Source organism: Procambarus clarkii, chromosome 84 (assembly GCF_040958095.1).
Source record: "Procambarus clarkii isolate CNS0578487 chromosome 84, FALCON_Pclarkii_2.0, whole genome shotgun sequence".
Lineage (NCBI taxonomy): Eukaryota > Metazoa > Arthropoda > Malacostraca > Decapoda > Cambaridae > Procambarus > Procambarus clarkii.
In genome coordinates, this window is record NC_091233.1 from 8,598,277 (window position 1) to 8,620,526 (window position 22,250).

At 43.9% G+C, this 22,250-nt stretch overlaps 2 protein-coding genes across 2 annotated transcripts in view; both read right to left on the reverse strand.

The window, feature by feature from the left end:
- Positions 1–3,002, reverse strand: part of LOC123774861 (uncharacterized) — a 42,590-nt gene extending 39,588 nt beyond the window's left edge. Inside the window, exon 1 of the mRNA XM_069316534.1 lies at positions 2,893–3,002. Coding sequence (XP_069172635.1) covers positions 2,893–2,983 — 91 coding nt within the window. The 5' untranslated portion in view covers positions 2,984–3,002. The remainder of the gene's footprint in view (positions 1–2,892) is intronic.
- Positions 3,003–3,045: 43 nt separating this feature from the next.
- Positions 3,046–22,250, reverse strand: part of LOC123774842 (uncharacterized) — a 40,187-nt gene continuing 20,982 nt past the window's right edge. The window contains exons 3-4 of the mRNA XM_069316517.1: positions 8,459–8,537; positions 3,046–3,334 (exon numbers count right to left, since the gene is read on the reverse strand). Of these exons, the coding sequence (XP_069172618.1) occupies positions 3,046–3,334; positions 8,459–8,537 (368 nt within the window). The remainder of the gene's footprint in view (positions 3,335–8,458; positions 8,538–22,250) is intronic.

The window sequence follows — 22,250 nt, forward strand, 5'->3', positions numbered from 1 at the left end:
AATTGAAGCCGTGTATTTCACAAATGACTCAACTCGAGAGAGAAGCAGTCTATCCCATAACATATTAGTCTTCAGTCCACTGTTGCTGTTGCTGTTTGACTTTCTGAGTTACTGAGGGATAGTTTTAAAATATAATAACAATAATAATAATAATATCAAGACTAAGATTCGTGAGGTATATGTTGGGATCACACAGTTAACAAAAAAAAAATATTAGAGTTTGTAGGTAGTGATCACGTCTCCCCAAACTCTTCTGTCTTCCAGCGTGGTATGTCCTCTGGTGAGCATGTGTGGAATGGGATAGCATCTGTGTGTTTGTGAACTGGATCACTACTCTACATATGAAAAAAAAAATACTACTACTAAAGGCTTTGCATAGGACATCCGGTTTGGGAAGGGTGAAGTGATGCTTGATGGTTTGGGCTTGGAAGGGGGGTGGGAGCGGGTTGGGGATTGGTGGGGGTGGATGGGGGGGAGGGTAAGGTCATCCCAATACCTCGTCCATCTCACTACGCCTCCAACCACTACCCCAGATGTGTGTAATTGCGAAGCTCCTGGGATTGATGTTAAATAATAATAAAAGAATAAAAATTATATATAATGGGTTTACTTTTCCTAACTATTTATTTATTAATTATTCTGTATAGCGACAAAAGCGTGTAAGCTGATAACTTGCGGGTGTCAAGTGTGAAGGTAGGGAGCGGTCAGCTAAGGTGTGAGGTGTCACCTCATTTAGCCTCAGTCATGTGTGTCAACCTTTACAGAGGCGAGCCGCCTCCGAAGGTTCGCTCCCCGCCAAAAAATGTTTCCCTCTTTCAGTAAACGCTAACCTACTGACTTTGACTGAATTTACTAAGTGATGTGCCATGTGGTGACACTTCTCAGGTCTATGTGTCGGTATGTGGTCCTGGTCCGTACCACTCTAGAAGGTAAGGGAGGGGAAGGTAGGGAGAGGGGTGCCCCACTCACCCACCCTGTTTACAAAACAGTTCGGCTAAATTCTCACCCTCATTTGTACACACCGCTCCTAGTACAGTTCACGGCTCCTATGTGGTCTGCTGGTATGTGGTGAAAACCTCATGTCTATGTGGTCGAGTGATGCTGCTGAGTATGTACAACTCTGGAAGCTACGTGTGGGGGTGTGGACTGAGGAAGTGTGTTTAATTCTCAATTGATTGATGATGACTGTCACCTGCATGGGAGGGTGAGGGGGAGGCTGCATCATATAACCTTACTTCCTTAATAGGAACACAGACCACTCAAGCGTCAGGGCACGACATGGAGGAGTCCCATCGCTCCTAGTTCAGTTCTTCTACATTGCGTTATGTGGTCTGCCTGCTGTTATGTGCCGGTGTGAGCTGTGTCAGGAATATGGTACGCGGTATTGCTGTCACTCCCAGCAGTGTGGTGTTGGTGTTGGTATGTGGTATATCCTGCTATGTGAATGGAGAGGGAGGGGAGGGCGTGACTGACTATGAAAGAGGTTGATGTTGACATTCGTAACAGTTAGGCCTCAATATTTGAAGAGGTAACCCCATGTGGCCATGTGGTGTCACTCCTCAGAGCTATGTGGTAGGTATAGCCACATATCCTTAGCGCTCTGGAAGCAGGGAGGGTACATAAAACTGTCATTCTTTAAGAAAAAATAATGACTCTACTTTCACACATAAACCCACTGCCAGCTGTTACCTCCCTTTCCCCCTCCTTCTCCCCTCCAATCTTAAGACCCTGGACTCTCACGCTCCCCTCAATACTTCCTGCCCATGTAGGGGGGTCGGGGGAACTAATGGATATCATTGATCTCCTCTCAGGTATGGGGGCTCCCCCCTCCCTGCACAACATAACCTTCATACTCCTCCTCCTCCCTACATGACCGCATACCAACCACATAGCTTCCAACCCCTACCCAACATGACACTCTGTCAAGTGACGCCTGCCCGGACGCCACGCGTCAAAAACATCCGGGGAAGCCCCAGAAACCTTTGAGCTGATGTACACACACCCACATACTTATCCTCTTACCTACATGACACACAACGTCCCATACATTTTACCCTCTGCGACCCACAACGTCCCCATTTTACCCTCTGCGACCCACAACGTCCCCCCTGATGCAACCCGTCCCATTCGACAGACTCCCACACCACTTTTGACTATGACCGAGTTCGGTCCCTGAGGTTCTCCTCAGGTTTGGGACGGTCGTAGTCTCATATTTCACTACTACCCTCACTGTACACCTGGGGCTCTAACTCTCGGCACTCTTCTTGTAATAACTTTAAAGTACTTCGATGTGGGCAGGTTCCTCATAATCACCTTGTGGCATCAATCTCACCCCCTTGTTTCACTAATTCACCTCGGCCATTCACCCAGCTGCCGGTCTTTGGGAATCGCCTTAGTCCCTCACTGTTCATTAAAATTCTTTCAAAAACCACTACAGCCCCTTACCTCTAGTACTTGCATTCGTACCGTCACAGTGCATAGCTCCAGCTCCTGTCTACCGGTCGATGGTGTCTCTCACTCTTGACGATGGCCGAGATTCTTCTCTCAGGCTCCTGGTTATCTTCGTTACCTTTCAAGTTTTTTTTCGACGTGGACTCCTTGCCACAGTGACAACTTCTTATATCTCCGGTCCCTGCCTCTTCTCTCGAGATTCGAAAGTCGAAGAATGCCGCCCTCTTGACGGCTAGTGACCGACTCATTGGGTCAAGCTCCCGGTCGCCGTGATATCACACGCCGTCAGCACATCTTCAAAATCCCGGCGAAATCGGCTATCAAACAAGATGTAGGGAATAATGGGGGGCTTAGTTCATGAGCCCACTAAGTGCCTCTAACGTTTTCACTACCACTCAGTGTGGATATAGTCGGGGTGCATAATATATGAACTTAACTAACCCTTTTCCAGTCGGCGCAGGTTTGCTGAGCGGACGCAGCGGGAGGCCACCAGCAGGAAGGTGTTGGCACACAGCGTCAGCAACATCGGCATGTACAGGTACACCAATTTGGCCTTCTGGTCTGTAGACAATTCAATGAGATTTGTAAATACAGTCATATTTCACTTAGCTTGTTGTTTGGATTATCTAATTTCCAAAATATGTGACTAACAAGGCAATGTTTACAGCACTGCTTCTGCAGGGGTAAGTACAACATGGGAGACTGACCGGAGAAGAAGCAGTTGGTGAGACCAATCCTGGGGGTGATAACGCTGCAGGGGAGGGAGGCGCGGTAGTGGTTGAGAGTGAGGGCGAGGCTGGTGATGAGCCCCGGCACGCCCCAAGCCCACAGTGAGTGTAGTATGTACCGCCAGCCCTCATCTTCATCAAACATTCTGAAGCTCCTGCACACAACATGACACTATTAGAATAAATGGAACTACAGAAAGCCTTTTGGCCATACAAGCCAATTTCTATTTATATCCACTAAAACTAATACATATTTTTTATTTTATTATTTTTTTACATAGGTGGGTATAGGAACAGACGACTTCTGATTCAAGAACATAAGAACAAATATGGCAAATCAGTTATCTGTGCATATCCCAATGTAATTGGGATATGCACAGATAACTGAGAAATGTCTATGGAAAGAATGATGATGTTGTTGTTGATTTAGGGGCGACGACGATTGAGAGATCGGATGCTCCCTGGCTGCCCAATACTGGGAAATTCCGACGAGGAATGGGATCCCTACAGCCTCTTCAGTCAACAGACATGTCTAGTAAAGTGAAAGGTACATCAGAAGATGTCATAACAGTTGTGTTCCTCTCTCGCGTCCCAACGTGAAGGAAATTGTAACCATGAGGTGAAGAATGAGCAACCTATGGATAGCACTCTGTATAGTCTGATGCGAGAACTATAAACTCCTGAGTAGTGAAGAAGTAGATGTTCCACAGTATCCACCTTGTTCGGACACAACTGCCAGAAGGGGGGATCATTCAACTAGCAACAATGGAGATGCCCAACCTGACAGGTGTGCCCAATCCGAATGTGAGTGAAGGTCATGTCAAGAAGGCATGAACTTTGACAGGCCCAAGGACGCAGGAAGGCGCCCTCCCAGAGGGTATCCAAAGAAGAGGGCTTAAGGGCAGTCGACATTTCCACCTCCCATCCCGCAAGGCAGGCTGCCCGGAGCTATGGGAGAGTCTCCATTAGTTCTAGAAACACCTGTGTAACTTCATGGAATCCATGCACCAATCCTGGTGCTGCGTCTGCCACCTCATTGACATTAATCCCGACATGAGATGGAACCCATTGCAGAGAGTCTGACCAACCCGGGGGAACCAGAGTACGACAGCAGTTCCCCACGTATCTGTGCCACAGTTTGAAGGTGGTCCCGCGAATGGCGAGGGGATATCCATAGGGTCGGAAGAGAATCCATGTAGAAGACAGCCGTTAAAAGACAGGAAACTTGATGGAAGACTCGTAATGCGAGCAAGATTAAAAATAGTTCCTCAGCCAGGTACGCATGATCAGTGGACAGCTTCCATGACTGACAGAAGGAGAGAGGAACAAAGAAAGCAGTCGCAAAGGTGTCCAGGGTAAAATAAGGCACGCAGGTCAGCAAATATCGTAGGGGCCAGACCCTCTAAATTATTCTTCCGGTAAGGAGGCATTGAAAAGTCCACTGAAATCTGAATAAGCTTCTCCGCCCATGGAGGTACTGAAGAGATGACTGGACCAGAGATAGGTACAGGGACTGGAAGGGAAAACTTCGAATATGCATTCAGAGGCAGATGATGAAAGGCAGCTGATGTTGCCTGGAACGTCCAGCTGGGACATCCTACCATTGTACACATGTACAGGGCAGCGAGCGAGTAAGCAGATGTGCAGATGGGACATGCACTACCCATTGGAGCCATCGATAAATGGCTAAAAAGCGTTCTAAGCACAGTGGCCAAACCCCCAACTCAGAATGAAGAGAGAACTGCGAAGAGGTCATAGCCCCAAGCACAAAGTGGAAGGTACCGTTTTGGACAGGATTCTGCTGTGCCAAGAACGACAGACCAGCAGAGTCATAAATTTCACTCCCATACATGATATTCCTACAAATAAATTCCTTACGGAAGGCTAGGAGTGACTCCCGCGTAGCCCCCTATGTCACCCAGGAGAGCCGCTTCATAAAGTTGATGTGGCGAAGTCAGGAGGCCCGAAGGAAAGCTACATGACACTTCTACGTCAGCCGAGGGCCATCAAGAACCACTCCCAGCCGCCTGTGATCCGTAGTGACCGGGAGACGAGGACCACCGACGGTCATCACCAGCTGAACCAGCAAATGGGTCCCTTTGACGTAACTCTTCTCCAGGTTGATTGAGAGCACCTTCCCCATCACACTTGCAGAGAACACACATACCTCGTCCTACAGAAAACCCTGCACCTCCGAGAGAGTGGCACCATCTGCCAGAAGGGTTATGCTATCTATGTAACCTAAAACTTGGGCACAATGGAAGACCGGGAGATCGGGCAGAAAAATGGAGAATAGGAGTGAACTGAGGATCATTCCCCTCGAGAACACCACTTGGGTGGGACGAGGAGTCGACACCAACCACCGCCACTCTAAACGAGCGGCCCTGTAGACAGCTTTAAACCACCTAAATGTAGAACCCGAGAGTCCCAAGCCCTGAAGGACAGCTAACTGTAATGCAGAGTCAAACGCACTCTGGATGTCAAAGAAAGCTGCAAGAAGCACCCTCCTCTGACGATTAGTGTCCATTCTTCGATATTCCAAGGTTAGGAGACCTTGGAATATCCCAATATCGCCGAAACCCACTGAAGCTCTCTGGCAGGAGACCCGAGGACTATACTACTGACTGTAGTCAGAGATGTACCAGGTGTTTCATGAATTTCCCCGAGACATGGAATGTTACGGCCCTCTGGGGTCGCAACTGGGTTCTTTCTCTGATGTTGTTAGAGTTAGAGTATCCGGCCCCAAGCTAGTAGTGGCTTTCAAGGGGTGTGTTCCGTCACGCAAGTAAATTAAAGGGGAAGGGATAAAACTGCTCTATTAAGTATATATTCGCACCACCACCATAAATAAATATATAAACAGTCACACGCTGTTACTATTACTACACTTATTTACAATCACTTGTCTTCCTCTGAAGACTCAAGACGTTCACGGTGCTCAAGACGAGTGGTCCTGGTTCTCTTGTGGCCTCACGATGAATCCTTTGATTCCCTCGGCGAGTCTACCCCGGCCACAGGCCAGCCAAATCACAGTCCCACTGGGTGCACCGTCGTGGAGGCCGTCAACCACAAATCCAGCCTATAGCTGGCAGGTTCCAATCAGCAACGCTGCGTAGGCCACTCCATGACCGATACTAGGGTTGCAAGCCCTAGGCAGGAGCCTCGTGTGATTCCACAGATCACTCTCCTCACCACAACACCCCAGTGGCTAGTCTTCTCCACCAGTCAGCCCCGGATACGACAATCCCTGGCTCTGCCACCTTACAGGCAGGCTAACACAACAGTGTTCATCCAGGGGGTGACTCACAGCTTCAGCAGCAAATGCGTGGAGGTTCTATGGCTGCCTTGGGTAGACTGATCCAACTTCCATTACAGCAGTCCCAGGTCGACTCTGTAATCAGACAAGTCATCAGTACTAGTTACACTCTGGGGCACCTCACTTATCGGCTTAGACACAAACGCCCACCTATCCACTCCATAGATGGCGTTGCTGTCTAAGCGTCACCTCACCAGAGGTCAGCAGCGGCTGTGTTATGAGCTGATCAGGACGGGAAACTAGCCCTTGTGGCTGGTATATCTCGTCCTCACTAGATGGCGTCGTCCATTTGGAGGGGGTTTCGGGAGCTGACCTACAGATGGCGTGGTCGTCACTGCTCCGGGCTCGTACGCTGGACTCGGGTTCGTAACATGGAAGCAGACTGATATGTGCTCGGGACTAAAAGCATCCTTTCCAGGCTTGGAAAAAAGGAAAAGAATGGTGCATTTCCACAAGTCAGGGAAGACACCCAAAAGCCAGAGTAGTAGAGAGAATGCAGACGTAGAGCATCTGTGACCATCTTGGCAGGTTAGCCAGCTGTGGCACACCTGTCCAAGGTGGAGCGGGGCGACCCGTCTCAGCACGGTGAGAGGTGACCCTTGCAGATGTCCTACGTCTCTCTGTGTTTAATGGGGGTGTAAGGTTAGGTTAGGGTGAGCATGTGAATAGGTGTAGCTGGTGTGTGGGGATGAGTGGTGCAGTGTGTGTTGCTTTGATCGCATGGAGTAGGGGGTAGTAGTGGAAAGATGAGTGTTGAAAGTGTATGTTTACATACGTAGAGTTGTATAGAGTGCGTGTATGCTTAGAGAGAGTTATGCATGGAGGTTCTAGCTCTAAACATTAGGCCCAGGAGTGGCACACAAGGGAGATGGGGAAAATAAATGGGTTGGTAGCGGGATTGAGGTGCTTGCTGACTGGGTTTTCTCACTCGGAGCGGGTGGGTGAAAATAGTTCATGTCTTGTCTGAATGTTTCACCCATAAAACACATTTTCACTAAGAGAGTATGGAGAGATGTTTGCGTAGGAGTGTATGATAGGTAGAATAATGTATATAAAGTGTGGAAGGCATACTCACATATGATTTTGTAGTAGGCAAGTCATCTGCAGATAATTTCACTCCCCTCGGCAACTCCTTCCGGGCCGTGGAGCTATGGAACATCCTAAAACACTTGACACTCGGCTACGGGCGTCATAATAGTTTGTTCTGATGCCTAGAGAATCTCAGAGGGTGTCCACTATCCCTCACTCAGTCTCCGAGCGTTAAAACTGCACATTAACCAAGGACCTCTGTCGAAGTTTCAACCTGTCTGGCAGGCCTCCATCAACTCAATCGCAGACGCCAGCCATTACACCCTCGCTAACCAGAGGATGGAATGTTAATGACCAGTTTCGGTCACACACTCCCTCCCCCCCCCCTACCCACTTCACATCCAGTAGCACCAACCTGCTCCAAGATTCCCTCCCTCCATCACCTGTCGCTAAACTGCTTAAGGTCTGTTCTATGCAGAGGTTAAAGTAGTATTTTATGAACATTATGTAGACCACAGAGCGAGGGGGAAGTGCTTAAGGCGGTTCGGGTTCGATTCCCGGCTGAGGCGGCAGAGTTTCTTTCACCCGGATGATCTGTTCACCCAGGTAAATAGGTACCTGGGAGTTAGACAGCTGCTACGGGCTGCTTCCTGGGGATATGTGAGTGTGTGTGTGTAAGAGAGAAATATATGTAGGAGATATAATAGAAGAAAAATTGATTGCTTGGCAAGGCGGGGCCCGAAAGCTAAAAGCTCTGTTCTGCAGACACAAATAATAAATACAAGAAAGTAGTAAATCAAGAGAGTATACATGCAGATACATACGGTACAAATACTACCTCACGAGTACACACTATATATCCTACTGGTACTGTGACAGGAGTATATACATCTGCAGGTAGTCATGTATATATTATAAAGTCAGACGTACTTACAGTGTTATCAGCAGAGCCTCGATGCAAATGGAGGTGTTCCACTGGAAGCCCGCCAGGAGGAAGAAGGTGAGGAGGCCGGCTGTGAGGGAGACAGACATGACGTTACTTCACTCACTCATACACTCACATTTTTCCTCATTATTAAACACGTGCTTTAAGGGAGGAACAATGAGGCGAGGCTCGGAGATTATCATCAAGAGAGACTTGATGACTCTCCTTGAGGGACAGAATATTGATCACGTTCATCCATGGTAATGTGACTAAATTCCACTTAATATGTCTATTTAAGTGGTATACCATCAAAAGTGATTAAAAGTATAATAATAGTGACCATTGGACTAGAGAATCTTACGGGAAATCTTACAGGAAAATTTTGTACAAATTAATTGAAAATAGAAAATTACATCTACAACATCATCTTATCTACCTATAAAGCACAGTTAAATAATAAATAACAAACGCAAAACAAACTATGGAGTGTGAATAGCAGGGGAGGGAAATACAAACCTTAAAGGGGTGTGTGTGTTTATCTCCCCTTCTATACACTCCCCTAATGATTCGAACTCTGCCTTTTACAATGTTAATAAGGGTTAACGAAACGCATCTCTTAGCATCAGCTACACCCGAAATAAAATTATTTCTCCAAAGTTTCGTTTTCAGCTTCCATCAATAAAGAAAATTATAAAGATAATATTAAAGATTTGCAATAGAATCACTCATCACTCTCTCGGTCACATTCAATAATATATGCCAACAGCAAAAACTGTTAGCATAAATATATATATATATATATATATATATATATATATATATATATATATATATATATATATATATATATATATATATATATATATATATATATATATATATATATATATATATAAATATATATATATATATATATATATATATGTATATATATATATATAAATATATATATGTATATATATATATATATAAATATATATATATATAAATATATATGTATATATATATATATATATATGTATATATATATATATATATATATATATATATATATATGTATATATATATATATATATATGTATATATATATATATATATATATATATATATATATATATATATATATATATATATGTCGTACCTAATAGCCAGAACTCACTTCTCAGCCTACAATGCAAGGCCCGATTTGCCTAATAAGCCAAGTTTTACTAAATTAATATGTTTTCTCTAAATTTTTTCTTATGAAATGATAAAGCTACCCATTTCATTATGTATGAGGACAATTTTTTTTTATTGGAGTTAAAATTAACGTAGATATATGACCGAACCTAACCAACCCTACCTAACCTAACCTAACCTATCTTTATAGGTTAGGTTAGGTTAGGTAGCCGAAAACGTTAGGTTAGGTTAGGTTAGGTAGGTTAGGTAGTCGAAAAAACATTAATTCATGAAAACTAGGCTTATTAGGCAAATCGGGCCTTGCATAGTAGGCTGAGAAGTGAGTTCTGGCTACTAGGTACGACATATATATATATATATATATATATATATATATATATATATATATATATATATATATGTCGTACCTAGTAGCCAGAACTCACTTTTCAGCCTACTATTCAAGGCCCGATTTGCCTAATAAGCCAAGTTTTCCTGAATTAATATATTTACTATAATTTTTTTCTTATGAAATGATAAAGCAACCCTTTTCTCTATGTATGAGGTCAATTTTTTTTTATTGGAGTTAAAATTAACGTAGATATATGACCGAACCTAACCAACCCTACCTAACCTAACCTAACATATATTTATAGGTAAGGTTAGGTTAGGTAGCCAAAAAAAGCTAGGTTAGGTTAGGTTAGGTAGGTTAGGTAGACGAAAAAACATTAATTCATGAAAACTTGGCTTATTAGGCAAATCGGGCCTTGAATAGTAGGCTGAGAAGTGCGTTCTGGCTATTAGGTACGACATATATATATATATATATATATATATATATATATATATATATATATATATATATATATATATATATATATATATATATATATATATATATATATATATATGACAATGTCAGACCACGGAGGAAAAAGAAACAGGAATTTCCTTAAGTACTTTCGTATATTAATACATCTTCAGAAGGAGTGCTCCTTCTTCACTCCTTCTGAAGATGTATTAATATACGAAAGTACTTAAGGAAATTCCTGTTTCTTTTTCCTCCGTGGTCTGACATTGTCACATAATTTAATCACGTGTTAATCACATTTTTAATCACGTATATATATATATATATATATATATATATATATATATATATATATATATATATATATATATATATATATATATATATATATATATATATATATATATAATTAAATATGACCGAAAAAGTAAGATTAATAATTCTAACACGAATTTTCTCGATCTTTCGTACGTTTCTTTCACTGCTGGTGGTAATTCAAAAATCAATTCTCCTAAATTCATTTTTATTTCTAGTCTGACGCGACACTTGAGTGCGTTTCGTAAAACTTATTACATTTTTCGGTCATATTTAATAATATATGTCTACAGGAAAGACTGCTAACAAAATATACTATTATATATATATATATATATATATATATATATATATATATATATATATATATATATATATATATATATATATATATACATATATATATATATATATATATATATATATATATATATATATATATGTCGTAAATAGTATCCAGAACGCACTTCTCAGCCTACTATGCAAGGCCCGATTTGCCTAATAAGCCAAGTTTTCATGAATTAATGTTTTTTCGACTACCTAACCTACATAACCTAACCTAACCTAACTTTTTCGGCTACCTAACCTAACCTAACCTATGAAGATAGGTTAGGTTAGGTTAGGTTGGGTTGGTTAGGTTCGGTCATATATCTACGTTGATTTTAACTCCAATAAAAAAAATTGACCACATACATAATGAAATGGGTAGCTTTATCATTTCATAAGAAAAAAATTAGAGAAAATATATTAATTCAGGAAAACTTGGCTTATTAAGCAAATCGGGCCTTGCATAGTAGGCTGAGAAGTGCGTTCTGGCTACTTGGTACAATATATATATATATATATATATGTCGTACCTAGTAGCCAGAACGCACTTCTCTGCCTACTATGCAAGGCCAGATTTGCCTAATAAGCCAAGTTTTCATGAATTAATTGTTTTTCGACTACCTAACCTAACATAACCTAACCTTTTTGGCTACCTAACCTAACCTAACCTCTAAAGATAGGTTAGGTTAGGTAGGGTTGGTTAGGTTCAGTCATATATCTACGTTAATTTTAACTCCAATAAAAAGAAATTTACCTCATACATAATGAAATGGGTAGCTTTATCATTTCATAAGAAAATAATTTGAGAAAATATATTAATTCATGAAAACTTGGCTTATTAGGCAAATCGGGCCATGCATAGTAGGCCGAGAAGTGCGTTCTGGCTACTAGGTATGATATATATATATATGTCGTACCTAGTAGCCAGAACGCACTTCTGGGCCTACTATGCAAGGCCCGATTTGCCTAATAAGCCAAGTTTTCCTGAAATAATATATTTTCTCTATTTTTTTTCTTATGAAATGATAAAGCTACCCATTTCATTATGTAAGAGGTCCATTTTTTTTTATTGGAGTTAAAATTAACGTAGATATATGACCGAACCTAACCAACCCTACCTAACCTAACCTAACCTATCTTTATAGGTTAGGTTAGGATTGGTAGCCGAAAAAGTTAGGTTAGGTTAGGTTAGGTAGGTTAGGTAGTCGTAAAACAATTAATTCATGAAAACTTGGCTTATTAGGCAAATTGGGCCTTGCATAGTAGGCTGAGAAGTGCGTTCTGGCTACTAGGTACGACATATATATATATATATATATATATATATATATATATATATATATATATATATATATATATATATATATATATATATGTCATACCTAGTAGCCAGAACGCACTTCTCAGCCTACTATGCAAGGCCCGATTTGCCTAATAATCCAAGTTTTCATGAATTAATTGTTTTTCGACTACCTAACCTAACCTAACTTAACTTTTTCGGCTACCTAACCTAACCTAACCTATAAAGATAGGTTAGGTTAGGTTAGGGAGGGTTGGTTAGGTTCGGTCATATATCTACATTAATTTTAACCCCAATAAAAAATTTTTTACCTCATACATAATGAAATGGGTAACTTTATCATTTCATAAGAAACAAATTAGAGAAAGTAAATTAATTCAGGAAAACTTGGCTTATTTGGCACATCGGGCCTTGCGTAGTAGGCTGAGAAGTGCGTTCTGGCTACTAGGTATGACATATATATATATATATATATATATATATATATATATATATATATATATATATATATATATATATATATATATATATATATATATATATATTGTGACTGTGTTCCCCCCTTATATTTCTCCCACGCTTGCTGTAAGAGTCAAGCACACTATACCCGAGCGTTCTCTACGTCGCAGGCATCAGTTTGATATATGTGGGAGAATGTAGTGTTCTCGCCTTGCCGAGAAATTCATAAAAGAAGAGTATTTTGGCCTGTGGTATAGGCCCTTTAGGAAGCCAATATGGCACTGGCTATTCTGTTTTGCCGCCAAAACTGTGTGTTGTGCAGGTCTAAGACAGCACGTCAAGGAGGACGGACGTGCGCTGGGGGGGTCCTGTCAGTTGGACAGTTTTCCCCGTCTCCGGAGGACTTACGCATCACCCGCGGTCTGCCATCACCTGTGGGGTCTTTCTTCGTTCATGTGTTGGACCAGAGAAGGAATTGACGGAATATTGAGCAACAAGTGCTCCAGGGACAGGTGTTGTGCAGGTGAAGTCTAGGCAGCGACGTATTCGACGGCTGATAGCTTCTCAGTGATGACGTACTGGCTGGGCCAATCCTCCGGAGGGAATCAGTCTGACACGACACGTCAAGGTGGGCGGATGTGTGAAGGTTGATCCTGTCAATCTGACAGTAATACGCCACTCCCGTGGATCTTACGCGTCACCTGTAGTCTGCAAGTACGCCAGAGGTCTTCCTTCATTCCATGTGTGGACCGAAGAGGGAATTGACGGAATATTGAGCATCAAGTGCTCCAGGATCGGGTGCTGTGCAGGTGGAGTCTAGGCAGTATCGTCTGGGACGTCTGATAGCTTCACAGTGACGACGTAGCGGCTGGGCCAATCAACTGGGAGGCAGTGAAGAAGACACTAATCGGGAATCCGAACAACTGCAGCCGAGACGTAGGCAGGCAGCCGTAGCTGGGAGGAGTTGACGGCCGGGAGACCAACTCCAACCCTACAAGACGTGGAGGAAGAGCAATGACCTGCAGTGGAAAGAAACGGAGACGCCGCGTTTATGATGGGACGTTGATTGAGTTCCTGGAGGACACGACAGAGTGTGTGTGGGGGCGTTCCCTACACGAGACAGGAGCCTGGACCAGGAGCTACAACTCAACTCTCACTTTAGGATAGGTGGAAGTAGGTGATTCTAGTTTCCCTCCCAATTCTCCTTTAGTCAGCTATATTATTTAGCCAGAGTATTTTGTATGTCGTGAGCAAGGCTCACCTATGTCACAGTAAGGCACCAGTGTGCAGAGTGGGACTACATAGAGAGTACCCACGGTATTTATTATTACTATTGGTGTGTGCAGGCACCCGGAGTAATTGATGAATTTACTGTGTTGATAATGTCTTTCATGAGACTTTAATATGATCATTTAGTGAGAGAATATATATATAAATATGCCAGTATTTGGAGTTAGGCTATATGCCCAGTAACTATGTTATTACCATTATTGATGTCTATGATTCATCCATATATATATATGTGTCTATGCTTGTGTATTGAATAATCATTCATGTGTGCAGTGATTAATTGTGTTATCGCCCACGAAAGGAATTACTGAGAACTCCAGTGATGTGTACTTGCATACGTTATCATTAAATGAAATGCAGTGTGTTATACCATATTAGTGAATTATTGTGTCCATTAATATAGAAATGTTTGATTGAGCTCAAGATCAGTGCAGCGAAGTATTTACGTTGTGACGATAATCTCCTTCAAGAGATTGAGCCTGCTCTTCCCTCCAAAATACGTCGATATATACATCTATATAAAACAAGTATGGAAGAAATATCCAACAACTACACCAGCAAGGTTTGCCAGAGCACAAAACGTATGCAGCCAGGAACACCTGCTCCACCTCGAACCGCCAAACTACCTGTCTGTCGCCTGCTCCTCGCTGATTGGCTGCGTGTCCAGCTGCACCTGCCCTCCACCCCCCCCCCCCACACTACCTGATGTCTGGGGCCACACGACCTACCGCTCTCAGAATATCCAGTGCTTTCATCAGGTTAACACGTCTCCTTGGTAGACTAAGCTGTGGCTTACGTGTACTAAGAGAGGTGATAGCTTAAAGCCAATATTCTTGCACGTCTTATTTGATTGTATATTGTTCACTTGTTATTACTCACTTGTCTTAACGTAACTTTTCATTTTGTCATTTGATTATTCTTATTATTTTGATTGATTGATTTTATTATACAAATTTATATGTCCATTTTATTCATGTTTTGCTTTTTCTAACGTAATTAAAATCGCATTGTTAAATTTACTTGTGTTTTGTGTGTCTTCTCATTACCTTACCACAGACGAAGTTCCAGATTTTCTATTTTTTTGTTTCTATGTGACGAGGCCATACCCCTAACTTTTGAACAGCCGAACACCAACGCGTTACCGTCACAACGTGCTATTGTCACAAATATTGTGTGTTCGAACTTTTAGTGATCTTTGAGAATTTAAAGAAACAGGCTCCTCACGCCAACAAATACATGAACATTCGCGCAGTGGGAGTCGCCCAGCCGATTTTGACATTGATGTGAGGGGGAGCATTGCCAGCTTGGCTAGTTCATGATTATATGTGGGAACGAGCGACTTCCGCCTGGAACAGCTGTATGCTTATTGATACAATCTTGTGATGTCTTTGAATGAGTTTTAAGTAAAATACAAAGTACATTGGTGTTTATATCATTCCCTCCATATTTCTTGTGGCTATATAAAACCTGAAAGCAAATAGTGATAGAAGTAAATACCTGCCTGTTATCAGATCTATTGAGTGTGTCCCTGCCACAGTTACCACAATTCAACAAAACCACTGACGTGTTACTGGACACCGGAAACACCAGTTGGCGACCTTGTGGTTAGTAGTAGAGCCCTTGCCAGGGCGGGCACACAATAGTTAAGAGAACAAGTTGTGTTCCCACTCCTTCTCTTTCAGAGGCCAGTTGGGATTGACTGGGATACTCTCCTGGCGTACAGTGGCGCCGCGAGGATAGAGTGTAGACCCGCATCGCTACGGTGAGTGACCTTGAGTATACTGTGACTCGCCCCTCTTATGGAGGTGAACCCCGACATTGGCGACCTCGCCAGGATTAAGTAATTATACTGTCGCTTACTGATAAACCACGACATTGGCGACCTCGCCAGGATAATGATCAAGATAAAGGTTGCAGTTGTGGTACTTGGAAGTGGTATTAGGTATCAGGTACAGGTTATCACTCATAGCACAAGATGGAGGATGATAAAGTAACGAGGTTCATTGACACTAGAGATGAGCAGGTGCTAGAGGAGTGCACCAAGGCACAGTTACAGTTAATAGCAGACCATTTTGGGATAAAGCTGAGATCTTCCAAAGTGGGAGAGAGAAGACTGGAGATCATGGCACAGCTCAGAGCACGAGACGATGCTTTGGGGGAGGAACGGCCACAAACACCTGCCAGTATGGGTGAACACCTGAGCATTGGTGGAAGCAGCAGAGGATCCAGCGGCAGCAGGCGCAGCGTTAAGCTGGAGATAATGAAGCTGCAGCTGGAAGCACAGCAGCGCAGAGAAGAGCGAGAGGCACAGCAGCGCAAAGAAGAGCGAGAAGCAGAAGCACAGCTGCGCAAGAAAGAGCGAGAAGCACAGCTGAAGCGTGAGGAGCGAGAAGCACAGCTGAAGCGTGAGGAGCGAGAAGCACAGCTGAAGCGGGAAGAGCGGGAAGCGCAGCTGAGGAGAGAAGCGCAACTGAAGCATGAGGAACAAGAGCGAGAAGCACAGCTGAGGAGAGAAGAAGCGCAACTGAAGCGTGAGGAACAAGAGCGAGAAGCACAGCTGAAACGAGAAGAGCGAGAAGCAGAAGCACAGCAGCGCAAGGAAGAGTGAGAGGCACAGCAGTGCAAAGACGAGCTAGAAGCTAGACTGAAACAGCAGGAGATAGAAGCTAACAAGGATGTGGAGCTGAAGCGAGCTGAGCTAGGGCTAGCTCCACCTGCTCCGCCACAGCAGGAAGACCGCCGAGTGAGGGAGCGAGATTTGCCGGTCTTTGTACCAAACGAAGCTGAAGGTTTCTTCGACCACTTCGAAAGGGTTGCTTTTTTGAAGAGGTGGCCGAGGGCTGAGTGGGCAGAGCTGGTTCAGGGTAGGCTCACCGGTGAAGCTCGTGAAGCCTACAATATGCTCGACCTCCAAGAGTGCACCAACTACGATGCTGTAAAGAGAGCTGTGCTCCATTCTTTCAAACTCACGCCGGAATGTTACAGGAAGAGATTCAGGGAATGTACCCGTTCGCCAGGAAAATCTTATGCAGAGACGGCGAGGGACATGGAGAGGAAGTTCCTTAAGTGGCTGGAGTCTGAAGGAGCGAGGTCGGCTGAGGAGGTCAAGAGGCTTATGGTCATGGAGAAGTTTATGTCCGTGCTCTCTCCTGAGATCAGGGTGAGAGTAAAGGAGGCGGACATAAAGGACCTGAGGGCCGCAGCTGACAGAGCCGACATGCTGGAAGAAGCCTTACGCCCACGCAGAGAGGGACAGCACCGACCGCCCGTATACTCCGGAAATGGTAGGAATTATAGAAGGACGAACAGATGGAGGACAGGAGCGAGTTCTCCTGAGTCCCACTTCTCAAGTGGAGACAGGAGAGGCTCAAAGAGTGCTGTGGAGCCGGTAAAGAAGCCTCAAGCTGAGAGCTCAGGAGCTGTTGCTGAAACGGAGGAGTCGATGAATGGCGCGAGGAGGATCCACAGAAGAAGAAGGATCCGCTGCTACAACTGCGGAATATTCGGACACGTCGCGCAGGAATGCAGACACCCCGAGCAGCGGGGAAACGTTGCTTTCGTGAGGGTCGAGGACCAGATCGCCGAGAGAGTGCGGGATGAACCCGTACGGAGAAAAGAGTTCACCCATTCGTGTGTGAGGGAACCGTAAGGATGGGGGACGCAGACCCCATCCCGGTGAAGATATTAAGAGACACTGGGGCAGATTGTACCCTGGTGAGAGAAACAATGTTTCCTGAGGGTTACGAGAGTACCAGTGTTGGGATGACAAGTGTGACCACTGTGGGAGGCCCAGTGAGGATGCCCCTACACCAGGTGACTCTGAATTCTGATTATGGCTGCCAGACCCTAGTGGTAGGGGTCTGTGCATCAATGCCCAAGATGGAGGCACAAGTCATCCTCGAAAATGACGCATGTGGAGGATATGTCCTCCCGAATCTCGCGAAGGGCGAGGAGTGCATAGAGCACTATGAGGAGACAGGTGGAGTGTTAGACGCCTGTGGGGACGAGAAAGGAATCGCCACGGCGGCGTTCCCGGTTTGTGCTGTGATTCCGAGGCAGTGCGACGGACACGGAGGGTGTGGATCTGATGGGGCTGAGGAGACGTCTGACAGCCTGGGAATCGATCACCTCTTCATGGGACCCGGAGAACGAGTGGAGGGCGACGGCAGCCCGGATGGTGAGTTACAGGTGACCCTTGCCAGTTCTCTTGGAGTGGACTGCACTCGTCTTGGGGAGTTACAGCAGATAAAGTTTCCTGAATTGATTCATGAGGCCAAAGGAGGACGTGTTGGTCCTGAGAGGGCCACTCAGTGTTACATACAGGACGGCATGCTGATGAGAGTGTTCTGCACAGAGCAGGGAGTTGAGTGTGATGAAGCAGTAAGTCCTGCGTTGTTTGCCATACGTAACACAGTGGTAGGATCGTTAGGTTTCTCACCTTTCCAGCTGGTGTATGGACAAGAGGTGCGAAGTCCTCTGTCCATGCTGAAGGAACAATGGACATCAGGAGTGACCGTGGGAGCGGTCAACGGATACGTAAGGAGCGTCTCGCATTGGCGGCAGGAATACTGGTTGGAAATTAAACTCATCCGATGGGAAGACAAGGTAGTAGCAGATGCCCTGTCCTGTATACACTAATCAGACATGACTCTTATTTTAAGGGGAGGGGTATGTGACGGTGTTCCCCCCCTTATATTTCTCCCATGCCTGCAGTAAGAATCATGTCCACTTTACCCGAGCGTTCTCTACGTCGCAGGCATCAGTTTGATATATGTGGGAGAATGTAGTGTTCTCGCCTTGCCGAGAAATTCATAAAAGAAGAGTATTTTGGCCTGTGGTATAGGCCCTTTAGGAAGCCAATATGGCGCTTGCTATTCTGTTTTGCCGCCAAAACTGTGTGATGTCAGTCACACCAGATTGGTCGCCGACAGCGACGTGGCACAGGGAGCCAATGAAAACCTCCCATGGCGATATGACGTCACGAAGGAAGGGGGGTCCAGTCATCGCGCCGTGGTGGCGCCATCAGTCTAAGACAGCACGTCAAGGAGGTCGGACGTGCGCTGGGGGGGTCCTGTCAGTTGGACAGTTTACCCCGTCTCCGGAGGACTTACGCATCACCCGCGGTCTGCCATCACCTGTGGGGTCTTTCTTCGTTCATGTGTTGGACCAGAGACAAAATTGACGGAATATTGAGCAACAAATGCTCCAGGGACAGGTGTTGTGCAGGTGAAGTCAAGGCAGCGACGTATTCGACGGCTGATAGCTTCACAGTGATGACGTAGTGGCTGGGCCAATCCTCCGGAGGGAATAAGTCTGACACAACACGTCAAGGTGGGCGGATGTGTGAAGGTTGATCCTGTCAATCTGACAGTAATACGCCACTCCCGTGGATCTTACGCATCATCCGTAGTCTGCAAGTACGCCAGAGGTCTTCCTTCATTCCATGTGTGGACCGAAGAGGGAATTGACGGAATATTGAGCATCAAGTGCTCCAGGATCGGGTGCTGTGCAGGTGGAGTCTAGGCAGTATCGTCTGGGACGTCTGATAGCTTCACAGTGACGACGTAGCGGCTGGGCCAATCCACTGGGAGGCAGTGAAGAAGACACTAATCGGGAATCCGAACGACTGCAGCCGAGACGTAGGCAGGCAGCCGTAGCTGGGAGGAGAAGTTGACGGCCGGGAGACCGACTCCAACCCTACAAGACGTGAAGGAGGAGCATGGACCTGCAGTGGAAAGAAACGGAGATGACGCGTTTATGATGGGACGTTGATTGAGTTCCTGGAGGACACGACAGAGTGTGTGTGGGGGCGTTCCCTACACGAGGCAGGAGCCTGGACCAGGAGCTACAACTCAACTCTCACTGGAGGATAGGTGGAAGTAGGTGATTCTAGTTTCCCTCCCAATTCCCCTTTAGTCAGCTATACTATTTAGCCAGAGTATTTTGTATGTCGTGAGCAAGGCTCACCTATGTCACAGTAAGGCACCAGTGTGCAGAGTGGGACTACATAGAGAGTACCCACGGTATTTATTATTATTATTGGTGTGTGCAGGCACCCGGAGTAATTGATGAATTTACTGTGTTGATAATGTCTTTAATGAGACTTTAATATGATCATTTAGTGAGAGAATATATATATAAATGCCAGTATTATATATATATATATATATATATATATATATATATATATATATATATATATATATATATATATATATATATATATATATATATATATATATATATATATATATATATATATATATAAATGCATATAATAGTATATATAAATGCCAGTAAATATGCCAGTATTTGGAGTTAGGCTATGTGCCCAGTAACTATGTTATTACCATTATTGATGTCTATGATTCATCCATATATATATATGTGTCTATGCTTGTGTATTGAATAATCATTCATGTGTGCAGTGATTAATTGTGTTATCGCCCACGAAAGGAATTACTGAGAACTCCAGTGATGTGTACTTGCATACGTTATCATTAAATGAAGGGCAGTGTGTTATACCATATTAGTGAATTATTGTGTCCATTAATATAGAAATGTTTGATTGCGCTCAAGATCAGTGCAGCGAAGTATTTACGTGCTATTGTTGCAAATATTGTGTGTTCGAACTTTTAGTGATCTTTGAGAATTTAAAGAAACAGGCTCCTCACGCCACAGGCAAACAAATACACGAACATTCGGGCGGTGGGAGTCGCCCAGCTGATTTTGACATTGACATGAGGGGGAGCATTGCCAGCTTGGCGAGTTCATGATTATATGTGGGAACGAGCGACTTCCGCCTGGAACAGCTGTTTGCTTATTGATATAATCTTGTGATGTCTTTGAATGAGTTTTAAGTAAAATACAAAGTACATTGGTGTTTATATCATCCCCTCCATATTTCTTGTGGCTATATAAAACCTGAAAGCAAATAGTGATAGAAGTAAATACCTGCCTGATATCAGATCTATTGAGTGTGTCCTTACCACTGTTACCACAATTCAACAAAACCACTGACGTGTTACTGGACACCGGAAACACCAGTTGGCGACCTTGTGGTTAGTAGTAGAGCCCATGCCGGGGTGGGCACACAATAGTTAAGAGAACAAATTGTGTTCCACTCCTTCTCGATCAGAGGCCGGTTGGGATTGACTGGGATACTCTCCTGGCGTACAGTGGCGCCGCGAGGATAGAGTGAATACCCGCAGGGCTACGGTGAGTGACCTTGAGTATACTGTGACTCGCCACTCTTATGGAGGTGAACCCCGACATTGGCGACCTCGCCAGGATTAAGTACTTATACTGTCACTTACCGATAAAACCCGACAATATATATATATATAAGTCGTATCTAGTATCCAGAACGCACTTCTCAGCCTACTATGCAAGGCCCGATTTGCCTAATAAGCCAAGTTTTCATGAATTAATTGTTTTTCGACTACCTAACCTAACCTAACCTAACTTTTTCGGCTACCTAACCTAACCTAACCAATAAAGATAGGTTAGGATAGGTTAGGTAGGGTTGGTTAGGTTTGATCATATATCTACGTTAATTTTAACTCCAATAAAAACAAATTGACCTCATACATATTGAAATGGGTAGCTTTATCATTTCCTAAGAAAAAAATTAGAGAAAATATATTAATTCAGGAAAACTTGGCTTATTACGCAAATCGGGCCTTGCATAGTAGGCCAAAAAGTGCGTTCTGGCTACTAGGTACGACATATCTATATCTATATATATATATATATATATATATGTCGTACCTAGTAGCCAGAACTCACTTCTCAGCCTACTATTCAAGGCCCGATTTGCCTAATAAGCCAAGTTTTCCTGAATTAATATATTTACTATAATTTTTTTCTTATGAAATGATAAAGCAACCCTTTTCTCTATGTATGAGGTCAATTTTTGTTTATTGGAGTTAAAATTAACGTAGATATATGACCGAACCTAACCAACCCTACCTAACCTAACCTAACCTATATTTATAGGTAAGGTTAGGTTAGGTAGCCAAAAAAAGCTAGGTTAGGTTAGGTTAGGTTGGTTAGGTAGACGAAAAAACATTAATTCATGAAAACTTGGCTTATTAGGCAAATCGCGCCTTGAATAGTAGGCTGAGAAGTGCGTTCTGGCT